Here is a 22,868-nt window from a genome sequence, read left to right as displayed (position 1 = left end):
GTCTCTGTTTTCAAGGTTGTGTTGCGGGCAAGTGGGGTCCTCCTGGGTGTGATGGTGTGTGTGACATGTGCTACAATGGAGGAGTTTGTGATGATGAGACAGGAGACTGCATCTGTCCACCAGGATTCAGTGGACCAAACTGCCTCAATGGTAAGCTCATTGCCTGGTCACAGGTTGGTCTGTCTGTTTGTTTGTCTTGGTGTGACATGTGCTACAATGGAGGAGTTTGTAATGATGAGACAGGAGACTGCATCTGACCATCAGGGTTCAGGGGACCAAACTGCCTGACTGGTAAGCTTATTGCCTGGTCATAGGTTGGTCTGTCTGTTTGTTTGTCTTGGTGTGACATGTGCTACAATGGAGGAGTGTGTGATGATGAGACAGGAGACTGCATCTATCCACCAGGATTCAGTGGACTAAACTGCCTCACTGGTCATCTTATTATTAGTCACAGTCTGTATTGTATCAGTGCACTGATATCAGTGCATTCACCACTGCAGTGGTGAGATTACCACTTCTTTGATCCACCCCTGTTTGTATTGTACTCCACCGTAGTACATGGAGTATGTGATGATGTAACCAAAGCTTTTGGTCAGTTGAGATGTAAAACTTCAAAACAGCTCTTTGCAAGTATAGATGAAGTAGCAGAGAATTTCTCTTCAGGAAGGCTTTCCAAAAATTAAATGAAAATATTTGCGAATCCTCTATAGTTTCTGTGTTGAGCTTCTGTTTCTCGTGTGCCAGGCAGAAACATAGTTCGTGTAACGTTTCCTGATGTTTACTTTGACAGGCAATTGGGTGAATGTTAGCAGCAAAAACATATGACAATTTAACAGTGCCGTTCGTCAATCAGTTTTCAAACAGAAGTTTTAGGCTCTGATGTTTGGCATGAAGTCCTGCAGAAGCCATTAAGGCCTGTCTTTTTTTAATTTACAGTGTTTTACTTTTTTACCCTTCTGGATTTGCTCATTTGATGTGAATTGCTGGTTGGTAGCCTTTATAGAAAATAATCAGTCTATCTTGACTTTTGCTTTCAACAGCTTGTGGTATGCACAGATTTGGCTGGAGTTGTGAGTTCCAATGTGGACCTGGTAACATCATCCAGAGTTGTACAGGGAGCCAGTTTGGTCTACCAGACCCCTACGGGAACAGCTGCATCTCAGGATACCATGGCAGCGATTGTAACATGGGTAAGGACTCCACATGCAGGGAACTGATTACAGAGTCTGCAGTGAAGAGCCGTGTCACTTTGTGATCAGTTTTTGCGATACCCCAAACAATTGGTCTACCAAAATCGCACACCTGTCTTTGTTCCTATCATATTTGATATACTGCAGAAGTAATGTATACAGTATATAACGGTTCTTGCTCAGGAAGTTTTGCGATTTCCATAAATAAAATTTTAGTCATATTAAACGCTACAAAGTAATTCCCATATAAATCTTGCATGTAGTTTGCCCAAGTGGAATGTTTGGAGCTGGATGTACTCAGACATGTCACTGTCAGTCAGGAAGTTGTGATGCATACACAGGTTCATGTTCACAAGGCTGTGCACAAGGCTGGTCAGGCATTAATTGCCAAAGTAAGTGTAACGTATTTTCTTTCGCACTTTTCATCATGAGTGGACGTTTTTCATTAGTGTGATATTGCATGGCATCATTAACCCTTGTGATGTCTACCTGACCAGGCAATGGACATAGAACATCTAGGCTTGTGTTTGTTTTCTGAATAATATTTCAACTTGCCGTATTATTTGTAACGATACAACATGTAGACTTCCAAGAGCAGTTGTTAAAGGAATGTCCATAGTGTTTTCAATGTTAAGGGCCAGGATTGCTGAGTCAAGAAATGGATAGGGGTTGACATTAAGCTTTTTTGCCCAGAAGCTAAAAACAGCTCCTGGCCTTTCAAGTTTTAGGGGTTTTTATAGGGAGCTGTTTCACTGAACCCGGGAGCTATTTTAGGTAAAGTCATATTAAACCCCAAAATTATACTTCTGCTTCTGATTACATACCTCTCTGGCATGAGCGCGGCTCGGCAGGAACCAGCGCTGCATTGCTTAAATGGATTGAACTTTGCGCACATGTTTTTACGATAGCAAAACTCGAAGGGAACTTGAGATAATAACAGAAAGTTCTTTTCAGAAATTGCAAAAGGTTTTTGAAAGGATGTTTCATGAAGACAGGATCAGTAACAGCCTGGCGCTAATTTCGGCGCTTGACCTCTCACTGTTTTGCGGGTTACCAGGCACTAATCATGGTTTGTCAGACGTAAAAGTACCTATGCGCCCTCTTGATTTCGACCCCTTGAAAAGATGACTGAGAAGATGATAACTGTGTAGAAATAGTTCAAATTATGTTTGTAACGTTACTTTGGATACACGTACGTTTGAAGTAAAGGCCTCTAGAGCAAGGTTATTCTTCAAAAACAAGAATTATTGATATTTTTGTCAAGAAAAGGTTCGAGTCAGTTCTCTGATATACTTAGAGATAAACAGTAGTTTTGAAATAAAACTGATCACAGGTTACTTCAAGATGCGTGAAGCTCAGGTAGATATATATCTGTATATGTAGATATTTTACCTGTATGTTGGGTGGAGAAAGGTGGGGTTATAGTTGGAAGTAGTTCAAGTTCATTGAAATGCAATTAAAATTTGATGAAATTAAAATGGTGCAAAAACAAATGCCGATACAAATGTGGAGATAAAAGATAATTTGGATAATACTGTTTAGAATCCTTGGGAGGGGTTGTCGCCTATATGGCTATATTCATCAATTGGATGTATTTTGCTGATTGTAATTTTCTACTCTTGTGTTTATCTTTTCATTTTATGCTGTTATATAGTTTCCTTTTGTGTTTGTGCTTTGAATGATTGTTTTCCCTGATTACTAGTTCCAGATACTTGTCCTGCTGGTTATTATGGAGCACAATGTCTCAATAAATGCTACTGTCTCAACAACGCTGTCTGTGATAAGATCACTGGTTACTGTAGTAATGGATGTGCACCAGGATTTACCTGTAGAGGTGAGGATTCTATCAATAGCAATTCCAAAATTTGTTTAATAAAATAAACTTGATTTTTTTCATTACGAATATGATATAGATAATGAAATTAAAATTGTATTCTTCCCCACAACTTTTGGCTGCATTTACTTTCTTTTTGCAGTATGAGTTGTGCACATACATTGTACCCATGTAGCCTGCTTGTCTTTTTACCCTGCTTAGTACATCTACTAAGCTTCTACTGCTGTGAGTTCTACAGTTGCGTTGCTGGTCTGTTTTTGTATTGCCTTTATATATCAAACATACATTTTTGCTGAGCTAAACAACATTTTTTTCCAGGAATGTTTGTACCTTTTCCATCTGTCATTTACTCAGTTTGGTACAAGCAGCACCGTATTAGTTGACTTTATATTATGAAGGCTCGGTGCATTTTGTTCAAGTTGCATCAATTAATAAACGGGACCGATGTGCGTTGTAATGTAGTTTTCTTCCATCGTCAGGCCCATGTTCTCCCAGTCCCTGTCTGAATGGAGGTACATGCAGTGTCACAGGATCCTCATTCTACTGCAACTGCCTGCCTAGCTACATTGGAAGTACTTGTGAAGCTTCAAGTATGTTCACTTAGTAAACAGATTACATGTACAATATCTGTCATCATCATCCGTTGCAGAAACCTTTTAGCAAAATTGTAACTTTTGTTTGAAGTTATAATGACGTGGTTTGTTGAAGGGGCATGTAAAAAGAATGTATTTGTTTAAACAAAGATTACAGAGAGGGTTGTTACATAAAAGGAATTTTTGTGAAATATACATGTATACGTATACATATACTTATTTGACTTTGTATCCACCGCAGTGCTTTAGCCTCATTAACTTAAAACTTTTGTGGTAGGCACAAAAACCACCGTATTACTGCCCTTCCAGCTTCCTTAGAGATCGCCTTAATTAAAGAATAAACAATTTTGCTGGCTGAATTCAAACTCGTCACTCTTTATTTATCACTGATCAGATCCATGTTTTCCTAGTCCTTGCATGAATGGAGGTACATGCAGTGTTTCAGGATCCTCATTCACCTGCACCTGCCTGTCTGTCTACACTGGAATGATCTGTGAAACTTACAGTATGTTCACTTTATTCATGTAATTGGTTGCAGCATGTGTATATTTATCTACTAGAAAGTTTGTATGAAGTAAGATTTCCTGATTAAAATGTCATAGAGCCATTTGCTTTTTTCCGGGGGGAGGGCAGCAAAACGTATGCAGTTGGGGACGTACAATAAAATCTCAGTAACTTGAAGTCAGTTAAATCGAAACATCGTTTATCTTGTAGGCACCGGTGGCAGAATGGGGGGCTGGGGATGCCATTGTTCCCCTCCATCTTTAAAAAAAAATTGGTTATTCCTCCCCCCAATTGATAGGCCTACCAGCCATTGGAGGTACATGTACACTGCAACTTCATAAGTTGTTTTCTTTTCAGTCTAATGGCTGGGACTTGCCCCACCCCAAAACTTTTAAACCGTTCTGTTGCTGTTGCTTGTAGGCCGACTACTTGCCAAGAGAATAGGCTTTTATGTAAATATTTAAAACCCTTTGTAACTGCCCACAACACTACATCAAGTTATCTTGAGGATTTTTTGGCACCGATAAAAAACCCCAAAAAACGCTAAATTGTTTCAGAAATGAAAAACACACTGTGAGAACTTAGTTTGAGTCATCACACTGGAACTGCTTGTGTTGTGTGCATACTGCACTCAGCATGGCACACACCCATTGCACTCACCACTGCAATCATGCAAACCCTGTTTTCAGGCTAGCCTGATTGCTACCGCAGACCCATTCACGGACAGTCCAAATCGCTGACTCTTTTCAATAACCATGTGACCATAGAAAGTGTTGTCATTAGACAACCCAAGTGAAAAAACCCTGAAATTCTGTGGCATGTCATGCTTAACGCGATCTGCGAAAAAACAAAAGATCTGCCACACGGAGGTACACCATTGAAGCGGTCAATTTTTATGTAAAAAGAAATTGGGATGTCTGTGCCACCCCATTGAAGAAATTTGATTTTATATAATGGTAGAAAGAAATCTTTAGGTTACAGTCTTAAAAAAAATTTTAGTGAAAAAAAGCAGGAAAATAATCACTAAAAAGTTGCCATAGCAGAGCAAGGAAAGTTAATGATTACGTATAAATGTCATGTGTGTGTTCTCCAACTTCATGACTCAGGGAATTGTATCAATAACAACATCTAGGTAACTTGAATTTTTATTTATTCTCTGAGGTTTGAGTTATCAGTTGTAAACGGCAACCCATGAAACAAGACTGCGCCACCTACACGTGGTACGCATTGTCCGGCAGTGGCTTTTGTGATTGATTTTATCCTTCTAAGTTTGTCGTAAATGCCACCCGGTGTATAAGTCACAGAGACACATTTTTCTGCCTGAGAATCAATGTATAAGCCGCAGCTTATGTTGTGTATGTTGTGTAAATTATGGTGTATGGGTTTTGACAGCAAACTCTTTGACTTCCAGCGTGTTCAATAACTCCCCCCTCTCTTTTTCAATACTCGGATAAGCTTGATAATTTAATACTCATGTGACGTTTCATGTTTACTGGCCAAAGGACTGGCCAAAGTAACTGACTGCTGACCCAGTTACTTTAGGAAATATTCCACAATGCAGTGCTTAAACACAGTGGCTTGGTTTAACAATGCAAAGGAAAATTGATGCTGTTGTAAATAGTTGCATCAATCATTGCACAAAGAGGAAAATTTGCTCAAGTTATTTGACTTACGTGAAATTAAGGCCACATGCGTGTGGGTGTTTATGTCCTGTTACTAATTAGCTTAAATTCTGAAAATTTAAGTCTGCATGATGTTTTGACCCTGAGTAGGCATCTTGATTTCTAAAGTTGACTCTCATTGGCTTTGCATGCTCGCATATCACATGTTTTGGAGCCATGTTGTTTTGGAGCCATTAAACCATTGGTTTAATGAAGGATGACACTCAGACTCTGCATAGCCTTAATAATAAGAAAACTGACTAAATTGATTTCTTGGACTTAACTCTTGTTTTTCATCAGATCCGTGTCTGTCCAGCCCTTGCATGAATGGAGGTACATGCAGTTATCAAGGTTCCAGCCACAGTTGTGCCTGTCTGTATCCCTACACTGGAAATACCTGTGAAATTTTCAGTATGTTCACTTTGCGTAATTATGTATTATCATTAACAGACATGGCCTTTAACCACTGTGGAATTCTTTTGTGAACGTTTGAAACAAATTTCTATGGTTTTTTTTGTTGAGTTTTATGAAGTGATAGTTTCTGGTGAATAGCCTTTAACAGAGATGCAACATGTCCTCCAGGATCTGCAATCTTTTCTATTGAAAACTAGATGTTTTTTTTACTGCTGTCTCGTCACTTTCTTGATGGATCCATGCATCATAAAGTCCCTTGTTATTCCAGTCCTTACATGAATGAAGATACAAGCCTTATTGGGATTCCTCATTCATTTGGAGCTGCCTTCCTCTCTAGATGTAAATGTGAAACATTCATTTTGTGTTCACGTTGTATTGTATAATACCAAGGTCTATTCAACCACTTGACTTTTTTCACTTTATGAAGAGCTATACAGAACAGCATTGTGCACTTAGTAAACTTATTATGCTAGGATTTTTTGCTTCCTACGGTAGCTGTGAATTGACTCCTCATCAAAACTTCCATGTAATTAGTTGCAGCATGTGTATATTTATCTACTAGGAAGTTTGTATGCGAGATTAGAGATCACCTTAATTAAAGAATAAACAATTTACGCCAGCTGAATTCAAACTCGTCACTCATCATCAGATCCATGTAATCCTGGTCCTTGCATGAATATGTTCACTTTATTCATGTAATTGGTTGCAGCATGTGTATATTTATCTACTAGAAAGTTTGTATGAAGTAAGATTTCCTGATTAAAATGTCATAGAGCCATTTGCTTTTTTCCGGGGGGAGGGCAGCAAAACGTATGCAGTTGGGGACGTACAATAAAATCTCAGTAACTTGAAATCAGTTAAATCGAAACATCGTTTATCTTGTAGGCACCGGTGGCAGAATGGGGGGCTGGGGATGCCATTGTTCCCCTCCATCTTTAAAAAAAAATGGTTATTCCTCCCCCCAATTGATAGGCCTACCAGCCATTGGAGGTACATGTACACTGCAACTTCATAAGTTGTTTTCTTTTCAGTCTAATGGCTGGGACTTGCCCCACCCCAAAACTTTTAAACCGTTCTGTTGCTGTTGCTTGTAGGCCGACTACTTGCCAAGAGAATAGGCTTTTATGTAAATATTTAAAACCCTCTGTAACTGCCCACAACACTACATCAAGTTATCTTGAGGATTTTTTGGCACCGATAAAAAACCCCAAAAAACGCTAAATTGTTTCAGAAATGAAAAACACACTGTGAGAACTTAGTTTGAGTCATCACACTGGAACTGCTTGTGTTGCGTGCATACTGCACACAGCATGGCACACACCCATTGCACTCACCACTGCAATCATGCAAACCCTGTTTTCAGGCTAGCCTGATTGCTACCGCAGACCCATTCACGGACAGTCCAAATCGCTGACTCTTTTCAATAACCATGTGACCATAGAAAGTGTTGTCATTAGACAACCCAAGTGAAAAAACCCTGAAATTCTGTGGCATGTCATGCTTAACGCGATCTGCGAAAAGACGAAAGATCTGCCACACGGAGGTACACCATTGAAGCGGTCAATTTTTATGTAAAAAGAAATTGGGATGTCTGTGCCACCCCATTGAAGAAATTTGATTTTATATAATGGTAGAAAGAAATCTTTAGGTTACAGTCTTAAAAAAAATTTTAGTGAAAAAAAGCAGGAAAATAATCACTAAAAAGTTGCCATAGCAGAGCAAGGAAAGTTAATGATTACGTATACATGTCATGTGTGTGTTCTCCAACTTCATGACTCAGGGAATTGTATTAATAACAACATCTAGGTAACTTGAATTTTTATTTATTCTCTGAGGTTTGAGTTATCAGTTGTAAACGGCAACCCATGAAACAAGACTGCGCCACCTACACGTGGTACGCATTGTCCGGCAGTGGCTTTTGTGATTGATTTTATCCTTCTAAGTTTGTCGTAAATGCCACCCGGTGTATAAGTCACAGAGACACATTTTTCTGCCTGAGAATCAATGTATAAGCCGCAGCTTATGTTGTGTATGTTGTGTAAATTATGGTGTATGGGTTTTGACAGCAAACTCTTTGACTTCCAGCGTGTTCAATAACTCCCCCCTCTCTTTTTCAATACTCGGATAAGCTTGATAATTTAATACTCATGTGACGTTTCATGTTTACTGGCCAAAGGACTGGCCAAAGTAAGTGACTGCTGACCCAGTTACTTTGGGAAATATTCCACAATGCAGTGCTTAAACACAGTGGCTTGGTTTAACAATGCAAAGGAAAATTGATGCTGTTGTAAATAGTTGCATCAATCATTGCACAAAGAGGAAAATTTGCTCAAGTTATTTGACTTACGTGAAATTAAGGCCACATGCGTGTGGGTGTTTATGTCCTGTTACTAATTAGCTTAAATTCTGAAAATTTAAGTCTGCTTGATGTTTTGACCCTGAGTAGGCATCTTGATTTCTAAAGTTGACTCTCATTGGCTTTGCATGCTCGCATATCACATGTTTTGGAGCCATGTTGTTTTGGAGCCATTAAACCATTGGTTTAATGAAGGATGACACTCAGACTCTGCATAGCCTTAATAATAAGAAAACTGACTAAATTGATTTCTTGGACTTAACTCTTGTTTTTCATCAGATCAGTGAACGTTTGAAACAAATTTCTATGGTTTTTTTGTTGAGTTTTATGAAGTGATAGTTTCTGGTGAATAGCCTTTAACAGAGATGCAACATGTCCTCCAGGATCTGCAATCTTTTCTATTGAAAACTAGATGTTTTTTTTACTGCTGTCTCGTCACTTTCTTGATGGATCCATGCATCATAAAGTCCCTTGTTATTCCAGTCCTTACATGAATGAAGATACAAGCCTTATTGGGATTCCTCATTCATTTGGAGCTGCCTTCCTCTCTAGATGTAAATGTGAAACATTCATTTTGTGTTCACGTTGTATTGTATAATACCAAGGTCTATTCAACCACTTGACTTTTTTCACTTTATGAAGAGCTATACAGAACAGCATTGTGCACTTAGTAAACTTATTATGCTAGGATTTTTTGCTTCATACGGTAGCTGTGAATTGACTCCTCATCAAAACTTCCGCTGTTCCATGCATCACTTTGAGTGTAAAAAGAAAATCGCTCTACTTGAATCCTTACATTCCTTTCCATCCTCAGATCCTTGTCAATCCAGTCCTTGCATGAATGGAGGTACATGCTCTGTTCAACGTTCCTCATTCACCTGTACCTGCCTGTTTCTCTACACTGGGAGTACCTGTGACATTTTCGGTATGTTCACCTTTTATAAGTATCATAATACACATTAGCTTATTAATTTGAGGTGTGGCAGAAATGATAGGAGGGTGCTATTTGGTTTGGGAAAAATCTGTTGGGTTTACTAAATATGTACCCACTTTATATAGCACCTTCCTCTTGTGTCCACCATGCTTCAAAAAGGGTTAATGGTCCTCAACCTAAACAGAAATCATGAATGAACTTTAATGAAGTGAGAATTTTTGCTTAAAAATTTCGAACTAGCTAGTCATGCCCAGTAAACTAAATATGCGGGGATTTTTAGCCTAAAAGTTAACCTGTGAATTGACTATTTCCTCCTTTACAACCAACTGTAATAGAACCCCCAAAGCAGCACCCTTCAACATTTCTCTCAACTTCCCTCTTGCAGTGTTCCAGACCTCTTTATTCAAAAACTTCAAATTCATCAAGTTAAGTATTGGTACTTGTACATTATAGTGCTTGATGCTGTTGATCCTTTGTGAACAGTTTCAGTTTCAAAAAATTCTGTAAAGTAACAAACAGTGACATCCAGCAAAAATTCAGCTGTGTTAATTCCCTGGAGATGCACTTAACTTGAAAAAATGTCAGAAAGTACCACATTAACATTTAAGGATTTTCTTGACAGTTCTTAAATTCTGATAAATCTGTATTACCTCCTGTCACATACCCAACTACATGTTTTAGAGAAAATTTGCTTCTTATTTTAGGCAGAGTTACAAGAGATTCTTTGAATTGAAACAGAAATCAGACAAAAAGTAGAGTTTTGCAGCGGTCATATAAACCCAACATACATGTATATTAATAGGAATGGGAACTTCATAAATTTCATAGCACATCACTTCGTGAGAAATTGGATGTAAAAAGCTTGCTCTAGCAAGACTAGGCAAAATATCAAAATACTCCGCATTACTGGCAAGGTCAGATTAGGGTATATCAACAAAACCTGGCTGCTTTCCTGTTACTGTTCTAAAGGCTCTGTGCATAGCACAACACTGGTAATGTAAAGAGAAAATCAGTTAACTTGAGTTCTTAATTCTTGTTTATCATCAGATCCGTGTCTTTCCAGTCCTTGTTTGAATGGCGGTACATGCTATGTTGAAGGTTCTGCATTCAGATGCACCTGCTCATCTGGTCTCGTTGGAAATACATGTACATTTTTAGGTATGTCCACTCTGTACACATTAACACATTAACATTTAACAACATCCACTTGGAATGCTGGTGTCTATTTTTGTACTGACTTAGACAGCAAGTTTGCCACATAAACCACGCAATAGTTGATTGGTGTTTTGACAGCTGAATTCATTATGCACAAGTTTGTGAAGTGGAATAAGCACCCCAAAGTGACTTACCTAAGTTTTGTCTACCACCAGATCCGTGCCTTTCCAGTCCTTGTATGAATGGAGGTACATGCAGTGCTCAGGGAACCACATTCAACTGCACCTGCCTATCCAACTACACTGGAAATAACTGTGAAGCTTTTGGTGTGTTAATTTTCATTCATGCATAAACTTGTAGTGCAGTAGTCACGGACTTAAATTTGACATAAACTTGAAAGTCTGTAATAACCTTGACGGTCATCATGATGGGAAGGGTCTGAGGACTCTTGGTCTTTCCCCTTCCCACCAAAAAGGAAAGGTGAAAGACATTTTAAAAAATGAAGGAAAGAAAATTAAGAGAAAAAAGAATTGACTCCCTTCCATTCTTATTAGTTTTCACTTTGCTGTTGATGACGGCTTGTCCCATCCTAATGATACTCATCAGAGCAGAGCCTTTCAAACCAACCTATTTATTATGTTAGTCTCTCTGCAGCAGGATTTAACATTTTAAATCGAAATAGCGGGGCCATTTTGGTCCAGTTTCAAACCAAATGTTTTTTCAAAGCCATCCAAACTTACAGTGGCAGATGTATTCAGTTATGAAAGTCTTGGAATGAAAGAAACCAGTAAATGTGTGATAGCATGTTACACATGTACACGGACTGAAAGCCAACTGCTTTCATGTGTGGAAGATAGCCAGAATACGGCTTCTTAGATCAGGCATATTTTGTGGTATTTTTGAGAAAAAAAGTTGAGGGTATTTGAAGTCTCTTGTGCATGGTATCATGTCTTGTATGAAAAGTTACAAATGTTTTACCGTTCAAAGTGCTTTATTTACATGCCTTGGAAGGATTACATGAGAATTAATCAGTAAATTTGTTTGGTTACAGTGTTTCAGATCATTTGTGAACCTGATGAGGTTACTGCTGTTGGGACTCCTGGTATGACAGTCTCAGTCGGAATTCCACAGCCATTTGCTTTGGCAGGTGCCTCTGGTGTACAGTTTACCTACATTGATCCACAAGGCATGGTCATTTCAACACCAAGTGACTATCAAGTGGCTGTTCCTCTGACTGATTCAACCACATTAAACATTCAAATCAATGCAACAGGATCTTTCAACATCGTACAACAGTCCTGCCGGATAAATGTCACAATTACTGGTAAATGGTCTACAGCTGTCTATTGGTTGTTTATTTCTTGGAACTTGGCTATAAGAAGTTCTTTAAAAGGATAAAGCAACACACAAACACTGGGTTCTAAAAGTGTGCGCATTTTCAGTTGAAGGCTGGTCGTGCAAAATATGCCGAATTCTTATTTGATAATTGGCTGCAGATTCAAATAGTACATGCACCCATGAGTGTCTTAGGAGAAAAATAAACATTAAAAAACAAAAGAAGGGAAATGAAAAGTAAAAGAAAACAAAGGGGACAAAAAGTATTAACTTGCTTGAAAAGACCTCTAAAATGGCCCCTGTTTCTCCATTAATGGTTTATCAGTTTGTCAGTGATGAGTGCTTCCTCCCCCCCCCGTCTCCTTGTGGCCTCGTTTTGGGAAAAATCCTGCCAACCCCAATGCATATACCTGGGAAAGCCATTGGCTGATACATTTCCTTTACTTGGTGAGAGCTGTCTGTACGCCTGTGCTGAACCTAAGCTGATTTGGACAGTGCCTCATTGCTCTGAAGAAGTTTGCAACAGCACAAATATTAATCTTGACTGAATTATGTATACGTATTAGCCATGCAGCAGGTCTAAGATCTGGTCTCTCTTGCAGGTTTGCCATATATAAACCAGACGCCATCTGTAACATTGGAATCACGATTAGCTACTGTCACATGGCAGGCATGGAACACAAGCTCAGGGGACAGAGGAGCAGGGCCAGTGATTGCATACAAAGTATATTACTCTCTGACGTCTCCAATATCCTGGATTGCTGCTGGTACCATTTCGGTGACAGACCCATCTCAGAGCACGTACAGCTTCACAGTCCAACCATTGGAACCAAGCACTGAGTACATGTTTAGCGTGGCTGCAGTGGGAGAAGGAACAGGAGAAGGGTCAAGGAGTCCGTCAGTTTCTGGAGAAACCCTTCCACTCCCTTCAACTACCACTGAGAGGACTACATCAAGAGAAACTACCGTGACTGAGCGTGAGTTATATATAAACATATAAAAGCAAACAAAAACAAATTGAGAAAAACTGTTATTTAGAAATGAGGTCACATTTCTTTGTATACCTGTTTGGTTACAATCTTATCATCGCTTTTGAGGCCCACAAAATTAATAACTCGTGTTGAACACTTCTAAACCACCTTTTAACGAGTTCGTTCTTACTACAGCTTTTAGGAGAAAATGCCTTAAGGATCTATATACGTTAGCATCAGTCTGCTCGAAAGACGTGGCTGCACAGGAGGCAAAAATTGTCGTTTGTTGTCTTTCTTGTTTATCACTGCTTACCCTGTTTTATCACTGCTCACCACTCCCCACAACTATTTTCCAATCAACAACAGCCAGCTCTTCAAACACAGCCGTCATTGCAGTAATCATTGTGGTGGTTCTCGTCTTGGCTGCAGTAGCTGTAGGATGTTTCATTTGTTATCTCCGTCGTCGACGGCGTAACGGAAAAAACGAATCCGGTGCACAATCCGGCGGAGCACAAGAACTGGTGAGTAACAGACCACCTACTAAATCACGTGACGTATAGGGGGGTATCAATCCCATAGCAAAGTGTGTTTTGCATGGTGTTTGCAAACAATAAAGCCGATTTACGGTAGAGTACCCAGCACATCAGTAGTCTGAGTGCGGTATGTACTGTCGCGGGCATCGTTGGAGGGGGGAGGTGTAAGAGGTGTCACACCCCCTCCCTTATTGCTTTGTTTTGGCGGCAAAATCATGGTCTGTCTGCAAAATGATGAACGGAGAATGAAGATGAAAGGAAGGGGGGTACAAAAACTTGTTTTGCGTGACGCTCCGTTGGCACATTCATAATGCCCCCCACCCGAAATGGCCTACCGTTGGCTTTATTTGGGTAAATGACACTTTGAAACACTTTTCTTGTAGTGGACGCCGTGTTTGTTGATATCTAATACCTACGATAGATCATGAGACTTGGCAGACGCAGTTGGTCTATACAAAGCTGCGTCATACAGTAGAAAGGTTTCATGACATGTTTGTAAAATTGGACGATGTGTTTCAGTGGCTCCTCAGGTATTGGGTCGGGCCAAATGTTTGTCTTGTTTAATTTTGTTTAGTTGTTACGGATGTTTTTCATCAGCATAGAATCCCTCCTAAAGGTGGCAGTTTCTAAAGTGCAAGCACTTCCAGTCCGTAAACAAGACAGTGCCTCTTTTTAATTTAGTTCGCATGTTGGTAAGTGGCGGCGCCAGACCTCGGTGGCTGTAGGTGCAAACATGGTGTAAGAGTGGGGCAAGGCAGGATTGCATGGGTGCAAATGATCCTTCATTTTACCTGGGTTTTGATGAGTCACAAAACGAAAATCGCCCTCGTAATATGTGACAAAATTTGTGGGTGCAAACATGGGTGCAAGCGGCTTTTTGATGAGTGCATTTGCACCCACATGACACCACGTAGCGCCGCCACTGGCGTTGGCCCACCGATCCACCCACTGGGTGTGTTTTCTGTGTTAATACTTACAAATAAATAAGTTTCGTGTATTTTAATGGCAACTGTTGCAGCAAATAAGAAACCTTTCCCTGAATTTATCATAAGCTCTTGGCCGTTACGAATGGCACACGTGAAGAGTACGTCTTTGGTGACAACGTTGGTCTAGTACATTCTGTTCTTAAGAAGTTCTGGAAATGGAATTAAATTTAAAAAAAAGATTTGTATTCATGATGGGAGATTGGACAAAGAAAAAAATATTTGAAAGAAGCCGACTAAGAAGTACATGCATTCGTTCCATGCTGAACCCATAGTCACACCCCTTTGTTTCATTATTGTTTAATCTAGAATACTTATCAAAATAAGATTGCTTCAGACATTGAAACAACTTCGTCACCTTATGAGAGAGTTGGTCATGGTGTTCCATCGTCATCATATGAAGTTCTTGATGTTGGTCTATCGTCAAAATCATCGACCTATGAAGACGTTGGACTACCATCTTGGGCGCAGCAGTGGGGTATACAGTGGGAAGATATGATCATCAGCAAGACGGTCCTGGGCAGTGGGAACTTCGGGGAAGTTCTTGAAGGAGCAGTGGTGATTGGAGGGAAAATCTCAAAAGCTGCTGTCAAGAAACTGAAGGGTGAGGCTTTAAGAGTAAGAGCTCTTATACCAAACGTTTGACCATGATTAACATGGTAAAGCACTTTGACCTTTTTAATACACCACGCACTCGAAGCGAAATTGTATTGCCTGTCCAAATTATCTTACAGGAGAAATTCTTAATTGCCTTACTTAAATTTTGCATTCCCTTGTAGCTTCAGTAGTTTCTGGATGTATTTCATTTCTTTCTTCTTCTTCAACAGCGGCACACGCGTCACCGGCTGACCATCAGAACTTCACTGAGGAATTTCGAATTCTGACTAAAGTTGGACGTCATCCGAATATTGTAAACCTTCTCGCCGCTTGTCAACACGAAGGTAAGTGCGTCATAGATTTGAATCATGAAATCAAGTTTTCTTTTCATTGTAAACTCAAATTTGATTAAATAATAATTACAAGCCTTGCGTAATATACGTCACCAAATAATGTGTTTACAACTTGTCAGATGATTTGTACGTGGCCGTGGAATACCTGCCCAACGGTGATTTGCGAACCTACCTGAGAAATGCCCGATCCCAAGGAGACGGTGGCCAGACGTCTCTGTCTTCTGAAAAGCTGATACAGTTTGCTCTGGACATTGCCAAAGGAATGCAACATCTTGCTGCATCGGGGGTATTAAGAACCAAAGATTTCAATGGTGTGGCTGTCGTCATTACATGAGAACATAACAAGTGTTGTTAAATCGATTGCACTACATGCATAGATAATATTTAATGGTAAATGTGACTGTTTGGGTTAAAATAAACAGACAAAATGAAGTGAATTAGAAACGTTTTGAATACTTTGTTAAGGAAAAATATGGCTTTCAAGCAGAAAATTCATAGAGTACTGGATATCAAATAAAAATGCAATTTCGCGCTTTGCAAAAAAGCGAAACAAACACCCAGAAGGGTTCAACGAAACATGACATTACATTAAAATTAATTCCAGTAGAAAAGTTGTGAATGCATTTTTCACCATGAAGAAATGTGACATTCGAGCAGTAAATGACGCGCCAAACTGGGTATCAAATAACATTGACCTTGCGCACGGAACAACAAAGCAGAAACTGTAGAAGTAAATATGGAAGTTGAACTTACAGGTGATTCATCGAGATTTGGCGGCAAGAAACATCCTCCTTAGCGACGATCTGGTTGCTAAGGTTTCAGATTTTGGTTTATCCCGAGGAGAAGATATCTATATTCAGACATCCAAGGTATGATCCCAATTAAAAATTGCTGCCATATCTAAAATTACTGAAGACATAATTAAGAAAAATGAATATAAGAGTTCCACATACTAATCAGTGTCTCTTTATGAATTTGTTCAGCATTATTGCTCAAGGGCCACTTCCTTTTTGCCTAGCCCTTAATTTCATTTCCTCCTGTTTACTTTTATGAAACCTGCGGAAACAACTGTAGGAACTATAAAATCTGATTTATGACAAAGAGAATAGCGTAACAGGCAACTTACATTAACGGAAAGTTTCGGTGCATGATTGATTTAGTTTTGGTTGAACATAGGTATTTCATTGTATCACTGACTTTTTTCCAGACTCGAGTTCCCACTCGCTGGCTTTCTCTGGAATCGTTGCTGAGGCAGGTGTATACGTCAAAGAGTGACGTGTAAGTGCCCAGTATGGGAATCGTACGGAAGTGTATTTATGATATGACTAAAAAAGTTCGACCAAATGTTTCGCCCAACAAACAGATTACTCTTTCGCCCAGACGGATTACTATTCCGTCTGGGCGGATTATGCCTTTGTATTTCCCAAATTCGTTATTAATCTGCCTGGGAGGAATAGTGGGTCAAAGTTTTTTAATCATGTCCTAAATACGCTAAAATTCACCTTGTTTGCATCGAATAAATTTTTGTCATGCATACTTATGAGAGAATGAGTGCATTTTCCTTCTTTTTGCCATCAGGTGGTCCTTTGGAATTCTTCTCTGGGAAATAGCTACTCTCGGTATGAAGTTGCAAAAGACGTTGAGTCTTTCATTTTCGGAAAAATCCATTCCATTGCCTACGGGCGCAAGCATTAGCGTTAAGTTCCATTTTCATGTTTGACCAGATTGTTCTTTCTTTACTTTGAAATCTGAATTGAGTACTAACACGATAACCTTATTTATGAATCACGTTTTAAGAGTATTCAGTTGCTCACGTTGTTAGGTGCCACTCCTTTCGAAGATATCAAATCGAAGGACCTACCTTCAAGATTGGAGAATGGATACCGTATGCCAAAACCAAGCAATTGTGACGACGAACTGTAAGACTTCTTTATTCTTTATATGTGACCCACTCTGTGAAAATGAGTCACCAGAGCCATTTTGTGAGTTTTCATATGTATTGGAAAGAGCAATTTGAGTTTTTTTGTTTTGATGATCACTCAGTTTGGCGTCCTTATGAGATTGAATGCTCCATGGTGAAAAAAGCTGTGGGTCCCTATTGGTTTTCACTGTGCAACATTATTCTAAAGGACTTTTTACTCCAAAGTGGCTCTGGCAACTTAAGACTCATTTTCACAGAGTGGGTCACATATTAATACAATTAAACACTGAATCCTGATGCTGAAGAGGTTTTAACTTTGACCACTCATCCATACACTTATACCGGTATCGTATCCCTTTCTTCTGTAATTCTTTAAAATCAACAGTAAAAACACATGTAGTTTAGTCTCTACATGATATACAGCGGGAAACATATTCTTCATATAAACGAAAACATCGTGGACAGAAACACTGTACCCAACTAAGCCATGATAACTTAACGCTTGCTGGGAATGTGTCGACATGTCAAATGAGGCAAACTTGACGACACCACGGAGCAATGGGACAGGTGGGCACAGTTGTCCGATACTATCTTCTTTATCACAGCTACGGTCTGATGATGCAGTGTTGGCAGGAGGACCCGAAGGAGAGACCAGCATTCAAGACATTGGTTTCGATTCTCAAATCAATGGCCGAAAACCGAACTGAGAAGGTGCGTGCTTAAGTGTCTCCACAAGAAAAAAATATTAGTACTTTTGAAGGAGGATATTTTCTAAATAGGGGTCTGTACATATATTTTGTTTTGGTAAATACAAAAGGCGCCATCCTATTGTGTCAAGCCTCTCAGAAAAGCTAGCATCATTTCAAACTTGGCTAGCTTCATTTGCAACAGCTCTTTTCACAACTATCATACCATGGCATACCGAATAGGCTTCCCTTCTTACTGTGTAGGGGAGAGTTATGATGTCTCAGTTACCACAGGTGAAACAAAACTCGCCGAAATTTATTCCATTACTGTATTTTGAAGTCGGCCACATTTGTGCCATATTCCTCATTGCAGACCTACATGCAACTGCTGCTGACATCAGAGGACTACATGTACTTGATGATTCGCCCAGAGCTGGATGATAATTGATTGGATTCAAGCCAAGGTCGAATGAAGCATGGGTGATGACCGTCAAGGGCTACTTGGACCTTAAACAGCACATAGAGCTTTAGGTCTAATGTTAACGTTTAATTGTCCTATAATAAATACATGTTGATTAGCGCCCAAATAAATTTCGCGGTACTGAAAATAACGGTTAGGACAGGATACCTAATAAAATGTAATCTTGCGACCCCCAATACCGTCAATGATGAATAGTGACAGGAGCCGTGGAAATGATTAAAAGTTACTTTTAATCTTTCCGAATTCAAAACTGAAGTGGTTTTCGCGGGGTAAGGTTTGTAAGAGTTTTCTTTACACAGAAATTCAGAACGTAAAATTCTTCCTCAGTTAATAAGTCGATGTCCATTTAATGAAATTCTATATGCTAGTGAAGGAATTAAGTGGCAGACAGGGAACTGTTTGAAAATTCTCTTCACAGCGACGCTTTTGTTATAACTTTAAAAAAAAATCTGTCTGTCTTCATAATAAGCAACAAACGAAATCTGCTGAACGAATAGCCAAAAATGATGTAATCAGCTGAGGTCAACGTCACATTGACGCGTGGTGTAACAGTATAACCCTCATTCTGTTGCTGTGCAAACTCAGAATTACACTTGTTTCAGGAGAGTTTAAATTCAGCTACTCAGTGATTTTGTTTTATTTAATTTCTGCTGTTATATTTATCTATCTTTCACTTAATTTCTATTCTTTATTTCACTATGATGAAAGATTTATCTTATGTACTACTTTACCTTTACACATGGATGTATTTGTGTCCTTTAATTTACTACACTTGCTTGTTCAAACTAAAGGCTATATGGTGCGTGTATATGGATTAGGGTAATTAACTTTTATTTCAAATTAAAACTTGGTAAAGTTTTATCGGATGTCGCTTAATTTTGTTTTTCTTTGACTGTATTCAGTAAAGCCGAGTTTTTATTATTTGAATTAAGTGTCACATACACTGCGTTGTATATATTTACTTGTTTCTTGCGATATGACAATCACAAAAGTGTACATTAATTGCAATCCGTTTTTTAGATTCAGACGTACTATATTGACATTATCTATTCGGTATACTGACTTTGGATTCGCTAAAAATGGCATTTGAACATAACGTATATCTGAAATATGCCATAATCTTCTTGCTTTGAGGTATAACCATTGGTATATTTCCGTATCATCTTCCTTAGTGATTTTTTCTTTAGGATTACGCACATGTATTGACGTAGCTTATTGATTAAGCAAATGTATGTGCTTGGTGATGCACCGATACGGAGCGATTTACGGTTGATTGCCTCATTTTTCAAAATGTCATTCACTTTATAGCAGTAACAAGTGAATTTGAACAGCAATGATATTGTCTTACAATGCAGATACGGAACTGACCTTTCAAAAGCTTTCCTATCAAGGGCTTCATTAAAATGAAATGGCTTCTGCTGAAAACGTAGGAATTATTTTCATGTATTTGGAAAAAAAACAAAACAAGATTAAACAGATCAAAACAAAACTGCTAAACGAGAAGCAGCCTTTATCTTATAAAACTCTGAGACAGAGCTACTTTTATTATGTTAGAGAGCGCTACTATTTCACCAGCCTTTCATTTCATATTTCCGCTTTTTGTTGTCTTTTTTTGATAATGAAAGATTTGTATCATAATTCCCTGCTATTGTTTGTTCAATCTATGCAGATTTTTAACTTTGATATGTCAACAATGCTTGTATCCGTAATATTTTTTTAATTACAAACCAACTATTAACCGTTTAACGGACTGTTACATACTTTCAATCCTTTTCTGGACTTTTGCTAGGGTCAGGAAGTGGAAAACTAGTGATAAGTGTTCCAAGCGATAAAACATAAAAACGTAAAATTGTATGACTTTTTGTGGTATACTGATGGGACAGTGACAAAGTTGCATATCGCCCAAATTATCATTTATTAACTGCAGGCTTGTAAATTTGTTTAGAGAGATAAGTGCATGCTCATTTTTTGCGTGCTGAAAGTTGCGTTCGAATTAAAGACGCTTTGCTTGAATTGTATCACGATCTTGATTAAGCATAAGGTTTTTCACATTTCACCGGTACCTTACTAGTTCTCGTGAAGCGTTAGTTCGCTTTACCCTGATACGAATTTATAATTGTGTAGATTATTCAGTTTTTATATTATCTTATATATAGGCCTGTAAACTATTAAATTCAAATAGTCATTTAGGAATAAATAACTCGAGGTGGCGGAACAAGCAAAATGTTAAGAATTTCTTTGGAGTCTTCGGGTGGCAGCTTTGCCCTGTGCGTTCCACAGCGTGATCGTCAGGACATGGCCGTGGGGCCGTCACTTTTCCACACAGCGAAGGCATGGAAAACGTAGATTTAGGCTGTGTGCCGTGTTATAGCTCTGTCAGATTGAAATAATTTGGGATTAAAAAAATCCTTTTAGAAACCCAGCCATTATGCAACAAGGAGGGAGGAGGTAGCTGATTTTTTTTGGGGGGGAGGGGCAGTGTATTGTAATCCAAATGCATGAAACATACCAACTTTTCGCTGCTTGTTAGGAGATATCGAAGTGGTTTGTTTTTCACAATACTGCTGGTGGGAGCACTGATATATATAAACATGCAGATTGACAATCTGCAAGTCCTTACTAATCTGAATGTCGGTTAATGTGAGTATTAGTTAAGCATTGCTTTTGATGTCTTTTCATGGTTATAACTTATAATGTCAAAAGCAATGTTGTGAAGTCCAAACACTCCAGTGATGAAATTTCTGCAGGTAAATTGCAAAAAATTGGATGCCTCACTGAGCTCTAATACGGGTGAATTCGAATAGTGCACCGCTAACAGTTTGTACATATTGACCGGCCTCACGGTCTCGTTTTTCCGGCGTGCTCAGATTACCGGGTAGTATAATAAGCGAAAGCTGCTGAGCGACACGAACAGGGACCCAAACGTGGGCGCAGTGAATCCCCTTTTTCTTCCCTTTTGTGCTGAGTTTCTACATCACACGATCACGGCATTACACAGGTAATACTGAAAATAGGCGGTTGCTATGTGTAGAATGTGTGGATCATACAACCCTTCCACTCTCTTCTGTATATTCCAAATGTGGAACAGAAGAGCGTACGTATCCGTATGCAACTGGAAAAATCAGTACACCCAAAAAATAGGCATGTTGGGGCAAAGTGCGTGCCTCCAAGAGTTTGCGACGCCTTGGCCAATCACAACGCATGAAATTTGTCCGCCCTTTCCAAACGGGCATTGGGTCGACAAATTTCGCGCACTGTGATTGTCCAACGCATTGCAAACTCTTGGGGGCGCACTATAAAAAACGTAAAAAACGTAAAAAAAACCGTAAAACGCCCGTATTTATCGGGTGCGTTCTTCCGGAAATCAGAGCACGCCGGAAAAATGAGACCATGACAGGCAATGCGTTCGGAAGGGGCCGACACATTTCGCGCATTGTGATTGGCCAGCGCGTTGCCACTTACGGTTGATGCCATATGTATGGGTCTGGTCCTCATTTTCAGTAGCCCGACACCCCAGTTGTGGCTCAGTGTGTCATAGTCTGGACATTGAAAGGGTTGTGCATACATATGCAGGCACTGAGCAAGAACTTCTGGTTGTGCCCAAAGCAGTAATGCAAAACTGCAAAGTTTAAGTTGTTTTCAAGTTAATGTTTGATGACAAAAGGCCTGTTCGTGCAATCAGCAGATTTAAAGTTGCAGGCCAGCAACTTAGGCCCAAAATTGCCCGCGCGAACCAAATCACGATTTTTCGGCTCGCTGTCAAATTCTCTGCGATAAAATTACAACATTTCGTACGTGGCACGTGGAGTACCGGGAGGGGGACGTACCGCCTACACGAATTCCCGGTGCCCTCCAGATTCCCCCCACTGAAAAAAAGGGATGAATGGATATTGAAAACCACACCAATTAAAGCTGGTGCCCCCCCCCCTCTTTGCGCCCTCACTATTCATATGCAGCAAGGTATGAGACGGAGAGAGCCCCCCCTGCTTTGTGTTGGTCATTGTCTCGCAGGAATCTGGGGAATTCCTTTCAGACATCTTGGGGGATGTGTTAAGTAACAATATTCTGCAATGTGTATAGGGATTTGGACATGTTGGGGGGTATCCCTCGGTCTCACTTCTTGCTGGGTATATCACTATTAAAATAAGCTTGTAGTATCGGACCAAACACGGCCTTCAAATTTTGCAGTGGCCGTGTAGGCATAAATTTTCAAAATGGGCCTCACAACTGTTTTAGAGCTGATATTGGCCTATATCTGTAGGAAAGTATCTTCGAACTTAAGTCATCGGTTGAGCCACTGAAAATAGACAGGAAAGTAAAAGATAATCAAGTGAGCTTTAATTTGACATGTGTCTTTAACACCTGGG

At 39.4% G+C, this 22,868-nt stretch overlaps 1 protein-coding gene across 4 annotated transcripts in view; it reads left to right on the top strand.

The window, feature by feature from the left end:
• Window positions 1-20,519, top strand: part of LOC110990781 (uncharacterized) — a 40,917-nt gene extending 20,398 nt beyond the window's left edge. Inside the window, exons 4-25 of one of the 4 annotated variants that reach the window (XM_087143948.1) lie at window positions 16-150; window positions 1,041-1,190; window positions 1,454-1,582; window positions 2,893-3,024; window positions 3,504-3,614; window positions 4,012-4,122; window positions 6,083-6,193; window positions 9,367-9,477; window positions 10,534-10,644; window positions 10,857-10,967; window positions 11,693-11,965; window positions 12,579-12,953; window positions 13,314-13,468; window positions 14,773-15,067; window positions 15,291-15,404; window positions 15,533-15,699; window positions 16,169-16,282; window positions 16,621-16,691; window positions 16,992-17,032; window positions 17,236-17,332; window positions 17,940-18,045; window positions 18,394-20,519. In XM_087143948.1, the coding sequence (XP_087000074.1) occupies window positions 16-150; window positions 1,041-1,190; window positions 1,454-1,582; window positions 2,893-3,024; window positions 3,504-3,614; window positions 4,012-4,122; window positions 6,083-6,193; window positions 9,367-9,477; window positions 10,534-10,644; window positions 10,857-10,967; window positions 11,693-11,965; window positions 12,579-12,953; window positions 13,314-13,468; window positions 14,773-15,067; window positions 15,291-15,404; window positions 15,533-15,699; window positions 16,169-16,282; window positions 16,621-16,691; window positions 16,992-17,032; window positions 17,236-17,332; window positions 17,940-18,045; window positions 18,394-18,468 (3,095 nt within the window). In that variant the 3' untranslated portion in view covers window positions 18,469-20,519. The remainder of the gene's footprint in view (window positions 1-15; window positions 151-1,040; window positions 1,191-1,453; window positions 1,583-2,892; window positions 3,025-3,503; window positions 3,615-4,011; window positions 4,123-6,082; window positions 6,194-9,366; window positions 9,478-10,533; window positions 10,645-10,856; window positions 10,968-11,692; window positions 11,966-12,578; window positions 12,954-13,313; window positions 13,469-14,772; window positions 15,068-15,290; window positions 15,405-15,532; window positions 15,700-16,168; window positions 16,283-16,620; window positions 16,692-16,991; window positions 17,033-17,235; window positions 17,333-17,939; window positions 18,046-18,393) is intronic. The other 3 variants (XM_087143950.1, XM_087143949.1, XM_087143951.1) reach the window with 3 other exon arrangements.
• Window positions 20,520-22,868: the final 2,349 nt, after the last annotated feature.

Source organism: Acanthaster planci, linkage group LG12 (genome assembly GCF_054643075.1).
Source record: "Acanthaster planci isolate LZ-2023a linkage group LG12, COTS_SCS, whole genome shotgun sequence".
Classification (NCBI taxonomy): domain Eukaryota; kingdom Metazoa; phylum Echinodermata; class Asteroidea; order Valvatida; family Acanthasteridae; genus Acanthaster; species Acanthaster planci.
This window is presented reverse-complemented; position numbering and strand designations above follow the sequence as displayed.